Genomic DNA, 18644 nt, shown 5'->3' with positions numbered 1-18644 from the left:
AGACACTGTAGTTCCTTTTGGGCGGATGTACTCCCTCACCGAACCAGAGAAACAAATTCTGAAGGAGTACCTAGATGAGAATCTACAAAGTGGGTTAATAACTCCCTCCTCTTCACCCGCCGGGGCTCCTCTTTTCTTTGTACCAAAGAAAACCAAAGACCTGCGTCCCTGTATCGACTTCAGAGGGTTAAACAGGATCACTATCAAAGACCGGTATCCGCTACCCCTCATCAAAGACATCTTAGAAGCAGTCAGAGGAGCCAAGAGGTTCACTAAGCTGGATCTCCGAGGAGCCTATCATCTGCTAAGAGTCAGAGAAGGTGATGAGTGGAAGACCGCCTTTAGAACACCTTTTGGTCACTACGAATATAGAGTAATGCCCTTCGGACTCACTAATGCCCCGTCCATCTTTCAAAGATTCATGGATTCTATCTTTTCTGATCTTTTGCAACAAACAGTGGTAGTGTATCTTGACGATATCCTAATTTATTCGGTTCATCCAGAGGAACATTCCAAACACGTCCGCCAAGTCTTAGAAAGACTCCGACAACATCATTTGTTCTGTAAGCCTGAAAAATGCGAATTTGATCAGATAGAAGTGAAATATTTGGGATACTGTATAGACCAAACCGGAATTGCCATGGACTCAGACAAAGTACAGGCTATATTGAACTGGCCATCTCCTTCTTCCATCAAGGAGACTCAATGTTTTCTGGGACTAGCCAACTTCTACCGGCAGTTCATAGCAGACTTTGCCCAGAGAACCAGCTTCATTACTCAAACCCTCAAAAAGGAACACCTAAAGAAAGGTTTTTGTTGGACACCAGGCGCTGAGTCAGCTTTTCAGGACTTAAAGAAAGCCTTTAGTCAAGCCCCTATTCTTCGACACCCAGACACTAGCAAACAATTCATTGTTGTCACAGATGCCTCAGAAAGAGCCATTGGGGCTGCCTTGTTACAAAGACAAGACGATGATGACCTAGAACACCCTGTATTCTATCTATCCCACATTCTATCTGATTCTGAGCGAAACTATTCCGTGCTAGAACGCGAATTACTCGCCTTAAAGGTCGCGTGCACTGAATGGAGACACTTTTTGATGGGATCAAAGGAGCCCTTCGAAGCCCGGACCGATCATAGAAATCTACAGTGTTTAAGAAATTTCCAGTGCCAAAATAGCCGGCAAGCTCGATGGGCCTTCTTCTTCAGCCAGTATGATTTCTATATCACCTACATCCCTGGTTCTCAGAACATCCTGGCGGATGCCCTGTCCCGACGTTATCCTGGGTGCGGTGATTCCGCGGTTCAAAACTTATTCGACAACAATAAAATCATAGGGGTAGCACAGACCTTTTTAGATCAAGTTAAGTCTGAATATGCCCGTTTACACGAAACAGAACTAAAGAGGTTACGTCCACAGCTGCACATAGATCATGACTACTATTATCATGATAAGGCCCTGTTTTTACCCACTAAAACAGTGCAAATCGAAGCCTTACACATGTGCCATGATTCTCCTATTGCGGGTCATCGAGGAGTGAAAGCGACTCAAGATCTTTTGCTTCGCTCTTTCTGTTGGCCAACTCTCAAGGCTGACACTGAGGCATATGTGTTATCCTGTCCTACATGTGCTCAAGCCAAGACACCCCGAACCAGACCTGTGGGCTTACTCCGCCCATTACCTGTTCCCCCAGGCCCATGGCTTACCATATCCACCGATTTTATGTGCGCCTTACCTTCCTCAATGGGAAACCATGTCATAATGGTAACTGTGGACTCCTTCACCAAGATGGCCCACTTCACGGCCTTGAGAAAGTTACCCACGGCAAAGGAGTTAAGTCAGGTCTTTACTCAAGAAATTTTCAGGCTACATGGGCTACCCCAAGTTATTATATCAGACAGAGGTCCCCAATATATCTCCCGTTTCTGGAACCAATTCTGCAAGATCTTGGGGATCCAGGTGGCCTTGTCATCCGGGTTCCACCCTCAAACCAATGGACAAACAGAACGACTCAATCAGGGTCTCGAGCAGTACTTGCGTAGCTTCTGTAACGCTACACAAAGTAATTGGGCTCCCTACTTACCGCTTGCCGAATTCTCCTATAATAACTCTCTACACAGTGCCTCTAAAGTCTCTCCTTTCTATGGCTCCTATGGTTTCCATCCCAGGGCCTTCCCAACTCCCCTGAGAGACAACTCCAACCTTCCCGCCATCTCCTCTTTCTTTCGACAGCTACGGGGTATACAGCGAATTATCCATTCTAACCTTGTGTCCACCAAGTCCCGCATGAAGACAATAGCAGATAGGAGACGCTGTGCGGCTCCTCTATATCAAGTCCATGATAAGGTCTGGCTCTCCTCTAGATTCCTACCTCTCCGACTCACCCATAACAAATTCAAGCCCCGCTTTTATGGTCCCTTTCTCATTCTCAAGAAGATCAACCCAGTGTCCATGCGTCTTCGCCTACCTCGGACATGGAAGATCCACCCAGTATTCCATGTCTCGCAATTGAAACCTTAGCGTCCTGATCTCTTTCATAGGCAGTTGCCCTGTCCCCCTCCTTTGTTGGTTGACAATGTGCCTGAATACGAAGTGCAGGAGGTCTGTGACTTTCGATTTTTCCATGGGCGCCTCCAATACCTTATTCATTGGAAGGGGTACCCTTTGAGTGAGTGTTCCTGGGAGGATGCCTCTTCAGTCCATGCTCCTCTTTTAATCCGCCGCTTTTTTCGGCTCTTCCCTCACAAACCCGGGGCCTCGGGGAGGGGGCATACTGTTACACCGCAGCGCTCGCTGCGGCCGCGGGCTCAGGTTGCCGCGGCACGTTAATTTTGCCGCGGCCGACGCCCGGGCCGCGGTAGACGCCGAGGCAGACACCCAGGTCGCGGGGGTCGCCGCGGCTCCGGCGAGGGCCATAAAGGCTCCAGGGAGCCGGTCTGGGGGTCACGGTGCTCGCCGCTCCCCCTTTTTCAAGTTCTGCCTTAAAGGCAGACGCAGCAGAGCCTGAAACCCCGAGGGGGTTTCAGGCATGGCCGCACACAGCGCATTATGCGCTTAACATTTTCTCTTGCATGTATTCACCTGCCCACCACCACTTACCGATGTTCCTAGGACAAACCGAACCCTTACACTGGGGGTTCTTTATACTTGCCTTTTTCTCTTCCCAGCATGCTTACCACTTCCTCTCTACCCAGCATGCATTGTCTAACACACATACCTAATTCATTACTGTTTTCCTTTCCCCAATTCAAGATGGCGGTGTTCTACTTCCTGTTTCCTGTTTCCTGTCCAGGGGTATTTAAGGGGATTCCAACTGCCTGTTCATTGCGTTGCAACACTCCTTGGTGATAGTCACGCTCCTATTTGATATCCTTCTGCGAATCCTGTCTGTTCCTGATTTGCTTTGTTTTCCTGCCTTCCTGAACTGCGGTCCTAATACCCTGGTGTCCTCCTTTCGTTTCAGGGAGTTCCTGTGGAGGTTTTTTACCCTACTGGGGTTTTTCCTCTGGGACTCCTTCTGGAGGGCACGGACTGTAGTGGTTCGCTCATACCAAACAGCACCGTGGCTACCGGAAGGGGTCGCCCCTACCTCGGCCAGAGCAGAACCCGTCGGAACAAGGACCGTTCCCCTACGCCTCTCCGCTGCGAGGGTAAGACCGTTGAGAACCGCGACATGTCAGTGCACTCGTCGTTAGAGTGTGGGGTGGGAGGGTTATGGATAGGGGGGCAAGTCTGGTTGGGTGGGTATTGCTGGGGGTGGGAGGAACAAGGGGGGCACCAGGGAGTCAAGGGAGGGAGGTGCCAAGATGGGCAAGGTCCTCAACGACTATGGGTGGGAGGGAGAGCACAGAGTGGAGCTTGAGGGAAAAATGCAGGTGGAGGTCAGTCAGCTATGTCCCTTATTTAAGGATAGGATACAGGACAGCAACGTGCTAAAAAATGCAGATGAAGTGCAATTGACCATGGAGATGGCTGGGTGGAATGTGAGGAATGAGTGGGCATCAGGTAAAATAGCTTCATGTAATTTAAATGGGGCTAATAACAACATTAAGCTTAAAAATGTTTTTTACTGCCTTAGTAACATCTCAAGTACAAGTCTTTCTTCTGCAGGAAACCCACTTGAAGGCTAACGCTACGCTACCTAAACTCCTGAGGTTTATTTTTGATTTATTTTTTGCGTCGGCCAATGCTGCAGTATGGGGTGTGGGCGTTTCGATTTCTAGCAAGTTCCCAGGAATGGTAAAGGGAGTTTTTAGAGATCCGCAGGCAAGATGGATAGTAGTTACTACTATAATGGCAAATAAGGTGATTCACTTTGTAAGTTTTTATGGTCCAATAGAGGACGATATAGCACCAATGTTGGATTTATATGGTACCTATCTTCACTTTCAGGCTACTTTATAGTAGGAGGGAACTTTAATATCATACCTAATGTCCAATGGGACACATGATGTAGGAATGAAACACAGAATAAGCCAAGATCCTCTCAAATGCTTTTTAAACTGATCTTGGATCTAGCATTGGTGGATGTGTGGTGTGCCGATCATCCTCAGGCAAGATAAATTACATGCTATTCTGAAAGATATAATACTGAATCAAGGATCGATTATATGTTAATCTCATTTGCGCTGATGCGGCAGGAGTCAGAGATACTTGTTAATCCATTTTCTGATCCTTGGGTTAGTATTGAGGAATCAGGAAAACAATTGAATCGTCCACAATTGAGTTTGGACAAATCTTTCTTGACAGAGGAGGGCTGGGTAGCAACTCTCAAAACATCGGTTGTTGAGTTCTTAGAGATTAAAAAGGACTCAGCCTCTCTTTTTAATATGTGGGGAGCCACTAAAGCTTTTATACGAGGAGAAGCAATTTCTTTTAAGGCTCATTTAGGAAAGACAGCTTGTGAGAAAAGTAATCTACTCCAATGGGAGTTAGAGCAGGCTTTAAAAAGAAATCAAACATTAACCAATCCAGAGATGAAATCTATATTAGAAAGAGCTCCGGCCAAATTAAGGGGCTTTTACGTGTTTCGAGTGATACTTAATAGACACACAAGTTTTCAGAGGCAATACAAAGAAATCGAACATGTAGGTCGACTCTTAGCCTGGTCAGTTAAAAGGAAGTCAAATTCTAATTTGCTAAAAGCCATCCGAGATGAAGGGCATGAAGGGCGTGGTATAATAGTCAACCCAAAGAGATAGAAAGAATATTCCTCTTGTGCTATTGAAAGCTATACACGGAAACGATGCAAGCAAATTCAATACAAATTAAACAGTATTTAGATTTAGTAGTACTGCCAGGCTTAGATCAAGAAGTGCAGAATATATTAACGTCCCCTATCACTCTCGCTGAAGAAGTAGAGGCGATACGAGAAACCAGAGAAGATGGTCTTCCGGTGGAAATCTATAAAGTTCTAGAGGGCCAAATAGCTAAAATACTAGTCGAGTTATTTAATGAAATTTTAGTAGGAGCAGAGGTCCCTTCTTCATTCTTTAGGACTGTAGTGGTTAGTTTTGTAAAAAAAAAAAGATAAACCACCGGAAAATATGGGCTCTTATCGCCCAATTAGCCTTCTGAATCAGGCCTATATATTATTCACTAAGATTCTTGCAGTTCGTACGGCTGAGGTGGCGCAGGGACTGATACATGAAGATCAATGTGACTTTCTACCGGGTAGGCTACTGTCCACTACTACCAATTTCCTGGTTCAGGCAATTGATTACTTTTCTCATAACCATCATCCAGAGGCAATCATAATACTTGATGCCAGGAAGACATTTGATCTAGTTCAGTGGGAAGCATTGTTTATGATTTTAGGTAAGTTCAGCTTCCCAGGGAAGTTTATTCAGACCTTACGAAGGTTATATGCGGGGGCCCAAGTAAGGATTTTAATAAACGCTCAAAAAGCAGGGGTAGTACATATATCACGCAGCACACGCAGGGCTGTCCGCTGTCTCTGGTGCTGTTTGCACTGTTTATTGAGCCATTGGCAGCAGCAATTCGGCAGGATCAATATATACATTAGCCGTTTCCTCAAGCACCCAAGTTGAAACTATTTGCCGATGATATGATTCTGTATCTTTGAGCAGATTTATACAACATTGATAAAGCTTTGTCTAAGATTAAGGATTTTTCGGTCTTGGGAGGGTACAAAATCAATCAGTCTAAGTCAGAAGCTCTCTTATGTAATGCACATACATCAGTTTCACCAAAAGATATTCGGGTGATATCTTCATGCTCTACTCCTATTAGGTATCTAGGCATGTACATGTCCAATAATCTAGCTGATCTTTTTCGCCTGAACTATGTAAATGTTTTTAAAAAGATCCAAGGCTTATTTCTGAAATGGAAGGAATCCACTATGAGGATTATAAGGAGGACAGCACTGGTGAAAATGATGATCCTTCCCTTATTATTTGTTTTTTTCTAGAATAGTCTTTAGAGTTCCTAAAAATGTATTTCAAGAGCTGGATTCACTGATCAGACAATTCATATGGAACCATAAGAAACCTCACTTACAGTTAGAAAAGCTAACTCTTACAGTGGAAGATGGGGGGCTGGCACTGCCTAATGTTCAAACCTACTATGAAGCTTCTGTAATAGATTGGGCTTCAAGAGCTGCTTTAACACCAAATGCCAACTTCTGTTTTAACCAGATGCTGGTATACATGGGTACAGAGCTCCAGCGATATCTCAAACACCCTTGCCTCCCGAAACGAGCAAGGTATAAACTACCGGCAATGATCCAGACTAGATACAAGCTAAATATCACATTAGTAAAATCCATCCGTCAGTTAGACTTCGAGATGCATGGATGGTAGGATTAGAACTTAATCAAGGATATGTTCAAAAGTGGGAAAAGGTAGGATTCAAGAGCTTTGCGAATTTCTTAATAGGGGATCATATTAAGACATGGGAGCAGTGCGTAGGGGAAGGAAACGCCATTCCAGAGAGTCTGAAGTTTTCCTGTTGCCAAATTCAATTTTTTTTGCAAACAATGGAAAAGGTAACAAATGACCCTTATCGAGCTATTTTTCAGGCTTTCTATGGAAATTGATTAGACATTGGCAGTTGGTACAAGACACTCCATGATGGGAATTCAGTTGAGACAATTTCCCAGTTTTTGGTTAAGGCAGAAAACGTTACAAGGGGCAAAATAGGACTACAACAATGGAGAAGGCATAACGAATTGCTACAAAAAGCACTTAGGGGTGTGAACTTAAAAAAAACAGCATTTTACTCCAAATAGCTAGTTTACTATACCCCAGCTAGATTAAATAAAATGTACCCAGAGATATTAGGCTTACGTCCGTGCTGCCAAATGATTCAGGGGGATTGGCTCTATATGAGTTTTTCGTGTAAGCATCTGACAGCGTATTGGCGGCACTATGGGGTATTATGCAAAATGCTGGCTTGTCTATTTATTCTAAGCAAATCGTATTCGTGGCTACCTTGATAGCTAAATTGTTGATCCCCCAGGTGTGGAAATCATCAATACCCCCTACCTATGCAGCATGGGAGGTAAAGATGGAGGCAGTACGGGCGAAGGAAAAATTGTATGCTCAAAGGGTTGGAGCTTTGCGGAGATATCAGGGCATATGGGGGAAGATTAGCGACCAGGAGAAGAATTAGGTTAGGGATGGAAAAGTAGAAGTCGGGATGTAAGAACCCCTCATTATCCGCTTACATGTTGTTGGGATATTTATGCTTGAAAGAATTGTATGTAGAACTATTTTATGGAAATTGAATGTCAAGATAAATTGGGATCAAGCGTGATTTATGTAAATGTAATTACACCTGCAGAAAAAAAAAAAAAAACAAGACAGACCCACTTGCACCGTGGTGCACTGGTGTACTGGTGCCTGCATTGGCACTCAGCAGCAAATCCTGCACCTGCACCTGCACTGGATGAAAGGACAGGAATGCACTGTATCTTGTAGAAACAGTGCATTTCTGCCCTTTCCATTTGGCATAGGGCAGTGCATCTAAAAGGCTTGTAGCGCTGCCCTACAACAAATGTTTGTAAATAAGGCCAAAAGTGTTTATTTTCTTGGCCGGTTTTTTTTTTGCTTGTTTACAACACAGCAGAACCCTTTCAATGCCACCCACCACATTAAAATTGCTGACACAGTTAAACAAATGTAAGTAGACTCCTCAGCAATTAATTCTGCCTTACAATTGCCTCTATTGCATGAAACACTATTTATCGTAACCAGCTTTGCTTTCAGTTTTTCAACAATGTACTTTTCTAATTCCATGGGATTGCCCTCATTGTACCTCTGAATTAATTTTACTTGAGAAATACCATGAGGCAGGGTTCATTAGCGCAGTAAAGAAATTAAAATTGCTCAGCAAAGGTATTTCACCCACTGCAGGTATCTAGGAATTGAAGTATTTGTTCAAACTTCCACTGAAGTGGAGCACCGTACAGAAATGAGGCTGTGCCCTCCCCAAGACTTTTAAAGGATTGGCACAAGGGCAATTACCTAGGGCCCCCATCTTCCAAGTAGCCCCATGGGAAAGGGATTTTTGTTTTAAATGTGTTTCTCCTTTGTAACCTCTTCCTTTCTACCTGCTTACCTTTACCTCAGAGTGTATCACTCTCTACCCAGTGGCATCTTGAGTATTTTGGGACCCCAGCCAACACATATTTTAGCTGTTTTTGTTTGTCCCCTTTCTGAAACGTTATGATATAATTCAGCATTGTTCAGTATGTTGCAGGGTTGAATGAGCAGCAGACGGGTAATCAAATTTATTCTGAGCAGGGAGCCCTAAAGGTGTCTTTACCAGGGTTCCAAGCATCCTTAAGATGACACTGTGGGCACAAGCTTACAAGGACATTTATATAGATAGCTAAAGATATTTGAAGGCAGACCTATTGTTCCAAATATGTAACATATAGTTTGGGGCATTATTTACTAATAGTTCATGCAAAGCTGCGCAGCAAAGCAAGGCAAGTTGCTGCACTGTGTTGCGTGGACAGGGAAAGAGCTGAATGGCACCATATTTACCAAGTTATGGTGCTGTTCAGTTCCCTCTAGGCCCTGGAACACTAGTGCCTGCCTAGCGCTTAATGCAGGCACCCTTGCACCATGGTGCAGGGGTGTCTGCATTATGGGCATGATTGTTGTTGTGCAGGAAGGGGTGCCTTCCTCCACAAAACAATCCTTAAAGGCATATTCGTCTTTCTATGTGTGCTGCAGAATGCTTTCCATCCCACTTTCTGTGCTGAATATATATTTCTATTCAAAATTTAATATGCAGGCCTAACACATGCAAAGTGCAGCTTGGGCTGGCTGCTTCGTGCATGATTCTTTTCGACTTCCCCCTCCACCTTTAAGCCAGAAACTCTCTGCCTTACTCCTCTTCTTACCTCCCATTTGATATATATAACATTCTAACAAGGCCATCTGCTATGCTAGAATGGTAAATTAAAAATGACACCATGCGCAATGTCACCTAGGCATGCGCGCTTCAAGAGGCACATACACATGCATGCATCATGATGCATGCATGGGCCTCAAAGGTCTTCTTGCAATGGGTTTCCTTTAGTAGAAAATCCACTCCAAGATTGCTGACAATGACGCATACATACTTAAGAAGTGGTTGGCTGAAAGCAGTGTAAAGCCACTAGGTAGGCCTTTGTTTTTGCTAATGATTGTTTTAATTTTCCTGCTGATTCATCAAATAAAGCAAGGTGTTACAAACCATATGAGCTAAAACAGCACAGTGTTGATAGCCACTGTGTCAGTATCAAAGTCACCAGCAGCATATGACTTCCCTGTAGAGTAAGACACTCAAACTCTGACTGTTAGACATGAGTAGACATGCAGTTCTCAGCAGGCCATTGTGCACTTGTCTTCTTATATTCATTAATGTCTGTAGCTCTCCTGTTGTCTCCGAACCCACACTGTGTAAGGAGGCCTCTTCTGTCCTCCCATATACACGTGTTACCTCCTGCAAAGCAGACTATTATCCATTTGCGATGAACACTGGCAGTGCTTAATTTGTGAAAGAATAAGTGCATGGGCCCAAAGTTTTGCTCAGTAGATTCTGGCTGCACTGTTGAAGGTTGGGTGCCAAGTACCAAGGCTGCTTAGCTTTGGTTCCACCACATGCCTCTTTCATTCACTATCAGACACTCACTGCACTCACAGACATCACCCTGCAATCACACAGACACCAGCCATCCTGCTCCACTCAGCTTTCATAGACATCACCCTGCCCTCACTCAGGCACCACTCAACCGTACTCAGTCACATCTAACCATGGCTCTCACAGGCACTTCTTATGGCATGGGGAAATGGGCAATTATCCAGAACCCCCATCTTCCAAGTGGACCCATGGGAAAGTGATTTTTGTCTCTATTTCAACCTCCTACAGACACAACCCACTGTTCCCTTCCACGGACACTGCTCACCCTGCCATCTCACAGACACTGCTCACCCTGCACTCATGCAGGCACCACTCACTCTGCACTGACACAGATGCTGCTCACCCTGCACTGACACAGAAATACTGGAGCCACACAGGCATACCACAGGCCTACCCTGGGGTGTTATGACAGACCGGCTAGGTGCTTGCAGATGGAAGAGCTTTCTGGTTGAGAAAGAAAGGGGCAGAAAGGCAGAATGGGGTTTGGGGCCTCCAGGTGGTTACATTCTTGCTAGACCAGTTGCAGGTGCCTAACCAGGAGATATGAGGTGAGCTGGTTGTTCTGTTCTGCTTCACCTGGCATATAATGATCTGTAGTAAGACACAAAGGAATCTGATATTTCTTTGGCTTAGGAAATTGTGTTTCCATGATGTTTGTAAGACTCAGGATCATTCTTGCCACTGAATCGTTGGTTGCTGACCAACAGATCAATTTCTGCCTCGCGTATTCGGTGGCGAGCAAACACATGTGATCATATGGTTGTCCATGGATGAGCCAATGTCTCATCGTGCTCAGGGATGCAATCATCCTCTGCCTCCACCAGTCCCCTTCCTCTGGGTGTTTTGTGCACCTGCTGCAGGGTGATGCACGTCTACCAGGTCATAATGCACCTCATGGCAGATGAGCTTGGGGGTGGGGTCGTCATCTGAGATTTGGACGCATCTGGGATTCTTCCTTTCTTCCAGCCAGTATCAAACACACTCAGAAGCATCAAAGAAATTAGATTTTCCGTTGTGGATAACCTTCAGTGTGGCAGGGAATAGGAACACATAGGTCAGCTACATGGCTTTGAGTTTTTGTTTAACTTTGTGGAATGATCTCTGTTGTCACTGGACTTTAGGAGTATAACGTGAGAAAATAATGATGTTGCTCGCTCCGAAGGGATAAATGCCATCATTAAGCAGGTGGATCTATGAGGGTTTGTGGGTGGGGTGCCAAGGATCGGTGTGCTTTCTCTGTAGCAATGCACTGGGATAAGTTCTACACTTGAACCTAGGATTGGAGCTATGAAGTCACAAATTAGGTTGGTTAAGATCCTTCCGTCCCTTATGGCACCCCCACCACATGCAAGCTGTTCTCTCAGGATCCTCCTTTGGCGACCTCCACCTGGTTCTCAAGCTCTTTGGGGGTCTAGAGGAGCTGGGTGACCTCACCCTGAAGAGCACACAAAGAGCCCTCTGAAATCCTGCTTTCTACCTACACTGCGGAGGAGAGATAGATCTAGACTCACTTAACTTTTTTTTGTCTCTAGTGAGGTGCTTTTGTCTTTTATGACCTGCAGGATGGTGAAGACACTTCCTCTTTCCATGGGGGGGTTGAGCTGAGTTTGCTGATTTTGCAGATTTAGTGAATCTGTATATAGTGTTTCCCCCATGATGGGCCCAACTGTCTCTACCCCTGTTTTGTTACTTGGTAATAGAGGTACCAGGAAGCAGTGCAGGGTCTGCTAGCAACTTAAGCTTCTGTGAGGAAGGTGTCCCCAAGTGTGGCAGATGTTGGAATCCAAATAGTAACCTAAAGCTTTAGGCTACGCGACCCAGAAAGAATTAGACTTCCCCCTCTCTCTCTTGAGCAATGTCACTCAGTATCTGCTCAATTAAGTTTTGCTGGGAGGGCAGCAGAGGGGGAGGTTGTATTCTCTGGTCATTCCCAAGTTCAGGTTGCATTCTCTCCCTTTCGCATCTTTTAATAAGATACTGGTGGTCTAAAAAGAGGGTGTCATCCTAAGTAGGTGATGCAGGTAGGAGCCCAGGATTAAATATTGCCTCAGGCATCACTTGTACTGAAGTACCGAGGCGGCCTGATTTTCTATTCTGCTGTATGAGGTTATGAGCAAGGTGGAGTCTGCTGACACTCGCAACACGGGATGGAGGGTATGCACAGCTCTAAATGACTTGAGAGGGCCCAGTTTAGTTCAAAGACAGGGCAGCATCAGGGTACTTCTGACTCCTTTACCCCAACACTGCTGAGGCATAGGGCGCTCCTCACAGGACCAGCCACCACGGGTATTCTTCCCTCCCTCACTGAGGAGACAAGTATAATGCAGGGCCGGTGCTAGGGATGGGCGTTGTGGGCAACTGCACAGGGTCTTGTGCCTTTTCACCACCATGGAGCCCCGTACCAGCATGGAACCTTATTGACTGAGATCAGTGTTACAAGGCTGCGGAAGGGAGGCCCCTATCATGGGTCTGACAACCGTATTGCAGCGCTACGAGGCGGCCCAGTCTCTAGTCATTCTGTAGGCAAAGGCACTGCCCGAGGGCCAAGGGAAATCCAGACGTCATGGGCAGGGATGCCCTTGACCTGGACGAGGAGGTGAGGGATGCTTCACTAACCCTGTTTCATGGGCAGTGTAGCGCTCTGGGCAATGAAGGTGGCAGTTGAGGAATTGCCAGATTGGTAGGCGATGTCTGAGGATGGTGCAGCTTCTCAGACTCAGGGGTGAGGGTCTGGGGTACATGGGAGTGTGGGCCAGCATCTCCATGGAAGCAACAGGCCCCCAACAGCAGCCGTCCCATATGCAGCAGCTGAAAAACAGGGCCCTTGAATGTTAAGGCCTGTCTGGGTGGGGCCTCATCTTGCAAGTGTGGGTCCAGACACATGCAAACTGAATCCCCGCAGAAAATCCAGTCAGTTTTAGGGCCCCTACAATCCTGCTGCTCTACTTCTCTCTCGAGGAAGCCCATACAAAACACGGGACCCGTAAGACATATACGGAGACTAGGATTTGAAACAGACTCACCTGACAATAGATAGTGGCCTTTCTGCTCCCCAGTGGGGCAGATCAGGGGTAATTCCCCCATTTGTTCCACGGGGGGGGGGAAGAAATATTGATGCTTCATTTGGTGGAGCATGGCCATGCCCATGGTGGGCAGCCCCCACCTCTATATTTAAAAAAATGCTTTCCTCGCCCTCGAGGCTTTCCCTCTATGAGGGGTCACTCAGGGTGATTACCCCATCTGTGCCACCGGGGAAATCAGAAAGATTGATGCCCTGTTTGAAAGGTCTGAGAGCATGGCCATGCACATGGTGAGCAGCCCCATCCCTAAATTTAAAGAAAAGTGCTTTCCCTGGCTTCTAGTGGGTTTTCTTCCCTCCTGGGTGGCAGGTTGTGGTAATTACCCCCATCTAATCCCAGGGGTAAGAAAGACTGATGCCCCATTTAAATAGGATGAGGCATGGCCATGCCTATGGTGGGCAGCCCCAACTCTATATTTAAAAAAGATAAATGCTTTCACTGGTGTCTAGCGGGCTTTCTGCCCCCTTGGTTTTTCGTGGTGTCTGGTGGGCTCTCTGCCCTCCCAGGGGGTAATACAGATCGGGGGTGAGTACCCCCATTCAACCCCCATGGGGGGGCTGAAAGACTGCAGTAGTTAAATATACTTGGGGGAAGCAGAAGCCCTTGCCTAAGGGGCCGTTCCCCCCACCCCTGGTGTCTAGTGAGCAGATCCCTGCTTAGGGATTGCTCTCCTGTATTGATCCCAATGCAGGGATACACAGGGAAGAGGTAGCATTGGAAAGGGGATATTCAACCATTTCGAACAACCTCTTCCATCCCAATCAGTGCTCAGGGGCTGAGATATACCCACGTAACACTTATGCAGTGAAAGTAAAGCAAGCCCTTTGGCTCGTTTTACTTTCACTTTACTGTAATGATGTCAGTTAGCCTTGCTAAGCTGCAGAGTCTACTCTAACAAGCCCCTCTTGTTCTGTTGCTTTAATGTACACTTATCTGTTCAGTGACTGGCTCAGTGTATATTTTGGTAGTTTGTCCCTGCTCACAAATTATTGTGACTTTTTTAGTCATAACTTATTTATATCATTAAGTTAGTTCACCTCTTTCCATCTCTTAAAATGGAGTTTAAGATCACTTGCAGTGTTTTTGTGCTCAGTGTGTGGATGTAGTTGAGCCCAGCCTTTAGTGCTTCTACCTTCCTATACATCAACCTTCCCACCTGTCCATCCCATCTGTGCCATCCCCTCCTCTAATCTTTTGCAATCTCTTCTGCTCTGCAGCACTTGCAGATCATTCGCCCGATCCAGTAGGTAGCCATTTGTATTGATCCCCCATGTCTGCTGAAAATCAAAAACTCCATCTTTGGACTTCACTGGTGTAAAAGGGAGGGTTTAGGAGTCACTTGAGGACTCACGGTATAGCTCTTTAATGAACATCAAAGTATTGGTATCAGTTTTAGAGAGACTTAGGAACACGTTTTTCCACCTAGTTTAACTAAGGTAATATATTTTCACTTAATAGACATTTAAAATATTTATGTACTTATTTTATTAGAGGTATTATTTATATTTTAGGTATTTTATTGATATTGACACTAAGCAAGTAGCTTCTTGCAACGTTGCTCCAAGGACGCCAGAGAACTAATAGTCAATCTATGTCACTTCTTCTGATGTAACTTCTTGTGGTGTTATATCATATGCAAATTTGAGGGCCTCACATGTTCCTTTTCCACCTAGGGCCCAACAAATCCAAGACCTGACCTTTGTATAATGGAAGTGTGTCCTAGCCACCCACATCATTGCTATGGCCCTCAATACAGGCTTTCTTTTGCCATAAGCTGCCTGTTGTCAGCAGTGCAGTCTCAGGTTTCCCCCCCTGGAGGTCGTCTCACTCCCAATTGCCTTACCTCCTGCAACCATGTCGGCCTCCATGTGAGATCCAATGTAAGACCTCTGGGCACTCCTGGATGCAGCATAAGCCATCAGAGAGGGGTTTGCATCTCCTGGGAACTCCTTCACTAAGCCTCGTGTGGTGTAATATGGCCAGGCCATCACCGCCTGTATTAGTCCTCGGGTGCTCTGTGCAGGTGTTTCATTCTGCCAAGCTCAGGCCTGCCCTCAGGATGACACCCACATTTGGGTCTGCTAGCCCTGCTAAGTGCCACGCATCTCAGGTCAGACTAACACATGTGTGTGAACCTGCCTGTCTGCAGCGCTTAGGTCAGAAGGTGAAGCACTACCAGACCAGCAGTGAGTGATACAGCCATGCTGATGAGATTCTAACATTTAAACTCCTTTCACAAAGTAAGCAAGCCTCTGAGTGTGTCTTACTCAAGCTCTGCAGTGCCTAGTAGGCTGCCTGGCCAGGCAATCTCTTCTGAACTTTATTCTGTTTCTGGCATGGTCCTACCTAGAGGCAACCCCGCTTCTGTTTCCTCTGGTCTCTCTGTTGTAAGATAGATGCCATCTCAACTCTTCTTCAACAATTCTGCCTTCACCAGCGCCACACTCTCCTCCTGACTGCATTCCCTGGGTTGTTTCCCTCAGCCTTGTTTACTTTTACAAACATAGGCCCTCATTCTGACCTTGGCGGGCGGCGGAGGCCGCCCGCCAAAGTCCCGCCGTCAGGTTACCGTTCCGCGGTCGAAAGACCGCGGCGGTAATTCTGACTTTCCCGCTGGGCTGGCGGGCGGTCTCCTTCAGACCGCCCGCCAGCCCAGCGGGAAAGAGGCTTCCACGATGAAGCCGGCTCGGAATCGAGCCGGCGGAGTGGAAGCTGTGCGACGGGTGCAGTTGCACCCGTCGCGTATTTCACTGTCTGCGCAGCAGACAGTGAAATACATGTAGGGGCCCTCTTACGGGGGCCCCTGCAATGCCCATGCCAGTGGCATGGGCACTGCAGGGGCCCCCAGGGGCCCCGCGACCCCCCCTACCGCCATCCGGATCTCGGCGGTCCGACCGCCGGGATCTGGATGGCGGTAGGGGGGGTCAGAATCCCCGCGGCGGTGCAGCAAGCTGCGCCGCCGCGGAGGATTCAATGGGGCCGCGGTACACTGGCGGGACCCCGCCAGTGGTGCCGGTCCGACCGCGGCTTTACCGCCGCGGTCGGAATCCCCATTGAAGCACCGCCGGCTTGTCGGCGGTGCTCCCGCGGTCCTCCGCCCTGGCGGTCAAAGACCGCCAGGGTCAGAATGAGGGCCATAATCTCGTCCATGGAGCCTGACTGACATTGTGGCATATTTCTTCTCTTTATTTTCCAAACAATGTTAACTAGACACGAAAAACCACCATAAAAAAACCTAATTTGGACCTTCATTTAGTATACTCATTTTAGATCTGAAACATGGGCAAAAGGCACGCCTCTCAAACTTCGTTGCCTTGAGGGAGCGTAAAGTGAAATGGCTTTGAAATTTGATCCCCTTCAAATGAATGCACATGCCAATTTTTGGAGAATGACGAAGGTGAGGTTGACATCCTTCAACTCAAGCATGTTGGGAGTTATGTAAATGGCTATTCTCTTCATGCGGTCATGCAATCCAGAGGGTACACAGATCAGTGACCTCAGGTCTGTCCCTCTCTTTTACACAGACACGCTACCCACACCTGCCTTTATGCTTATTCAGACCAATAAATCACACAAAAGGGAGCACTTTATGAAGTGTATGCCATTACAAGGGCCTCCTCCTTTATTCTGCTCATAGTAAAGTGTCACACACAGTGTACTGAAATGTCACACATAGGCACACTGAAAAAATGCAATGTCACACACAAGCAAAATGAAAACTTGCCATCTATGGTCTGCGCCCTCCACATCTCCGTCACTTGGCCTGGTCACTGGAACACAGGCTTCTCACAGGCCTCTATGGCCGCACAGCCTGGTTCGCTAGCTGGTAGTGGGTTTCTCAAGGTCCATCGGTCATGGCTGCTGTCCAAACAGCTTTCAGGGCTTTGGTGCAGTGAATTGCCACAGTGATGGCAGGTCAGATGTAGGCTCATCAATGAATTATGATCAGTGGCATAACGAAACTTGAGGGGGCTTCCCTGCAAGTACATGGAGACGGCCCCCTCGGATCCAGTCAGGAGCTCTCAGGCTAGGGGTCTGCCACGTGTGCTCAGTGTATTGTGCTGAGGGGGGGCCCTACACCGCACGCGCTACGGGGGCTAATGTTATGCCACTGATTATGATGGATGGCAGGGATGCAGGAATGGAGTGTAGAAGAAAGCTGCTGCCATCTTTAGTGGCCAAGCCACATCCCCCACTTGCATTTCAAATCACACCCGTAACCCATATTCTGGTGGACAGTGCAGTACATGTTTATTGGATCAGGTCATCAGTAAACATATCAGTAGAATGTGGTAACCTTGTGATTGATGCTACAGCTGAATTCTCTATTTTATCACAGGGTAGCTGGGAAATAAGAACTGATTAGCAGAACATACAATTTAAGATTACTGCATATGACCTAAGGTCAGGAACACATAACATCTCCAGTCCTGGGCTTCACTTTACAGTTTTCAGATGTAACAGTACAATAAATAAAAGTTTATACCTAGACTACAAGTCCCAGAATGTACTGATGTAAGAAAAGGCTTGGGACTGGGAACAAAAGCTCCTTGCGACCTGAAGTGATTTGGTAACTCCCTGACAGTCCTGCTTATTAAAGCACTTTCAATTGTAAATTAGAGGGCCTGCATAATGTGAAGTACCCTAGCTTTCATGTGCACCCCTAGTTTTGACCCTGCCGCCATTGGTGTTACAAAGACAACAACAGGAAGCAAACAGGCTCAGAGCACTTTCGCTACTCTTGGCACTTTGATGAATTGATGTCCATGCATGAACCAGGGTGAAATACATTACTTAATTGTAAGTAAATTGCTCTGTATATATTCACACCCTACTGGGATTTGCACACAAGCAACTGCAGCAAATGCCTCCCCACATATTGACTGTGAATATAGCATGTCTTCACTGGGGAGCATGCATTCTATTTTTTATATATATTTTCTTCAAAGCAAAATGTGGCTACTCTTATGCTTATTCATAACTATGTTCTGATTTACATCTGTTTTATTGACTTACCTCCAGGCCTCTCTCAAGGACATTTTCGTCATCGGTATCCTATGAAAAAATTTAAAAAATACATCATTACAGGAATGCCATTGTTTGTCACATGCAGTATCTGAGGCTTAATATTGTACAATATGATTTCTAAATACAATGTATAGGTGAACGTGTCCAGAATAAGCAGTTGTTTTATTTTTACATAACTGATAGGCCTACGGAGAGGTGCAGCTGAGTTCTGGCTGCTACCTTTGTGTCACAATGTTGATCTATATGTGACCATATTTGCATTATATTGTGTGAACTGATAATAATAAAACTGTAAAGTGGTGCACTGAAAATCCATATTAAGGTGCATGCACTGTAGGCTAGTACATTAATGTTACACTATAGATGTCAACTAAGAAATA

General features: G+C 46.2%; 1 protein-coding gene across 1 annotated transcript in view; it reads right to left on the bottom strand.

Moving 5' to 3' along the window:
• Nucleotides 1-18644, bottom strand: part of LOC138285401 (retinol dehydrogenase 5-like) — a 237324-nt gene that overhangs the window by 148982 nt on the left and 69698 nt on the right. Inside the window, exon 3 of the mRNA XM_069225285.1 lies at nucleotides 18253-18291. Coding sequence (XP_069081386.1) covers nucleotides 18253-18291 — 39 coding nt within the window. The remainder of the gene's footprint in view (nucleotides 1-18252; nucleotides 18292-18644) is intronic.

This window comes from Pleurodeles waltl, chromosome 3_1, assembly GCF_031143425.1.
Source record: "Pleurodeles waltl isolate 20211129_DDA chromosome 3_1, aPleWal1.hap1.20221129, whole genome shotgun sequence".
NCBI lineage: Eukaryota > Metazoa > Chordata > Amphibia > Caudata > Salamandridae > Pleurodeles > Pleurodeles waltl.
The sequence above is the reverse complement of the archived record's forward strand: the minus strand, read 5'-3'. Positions and strand labels throughout refer to the sequence as shown.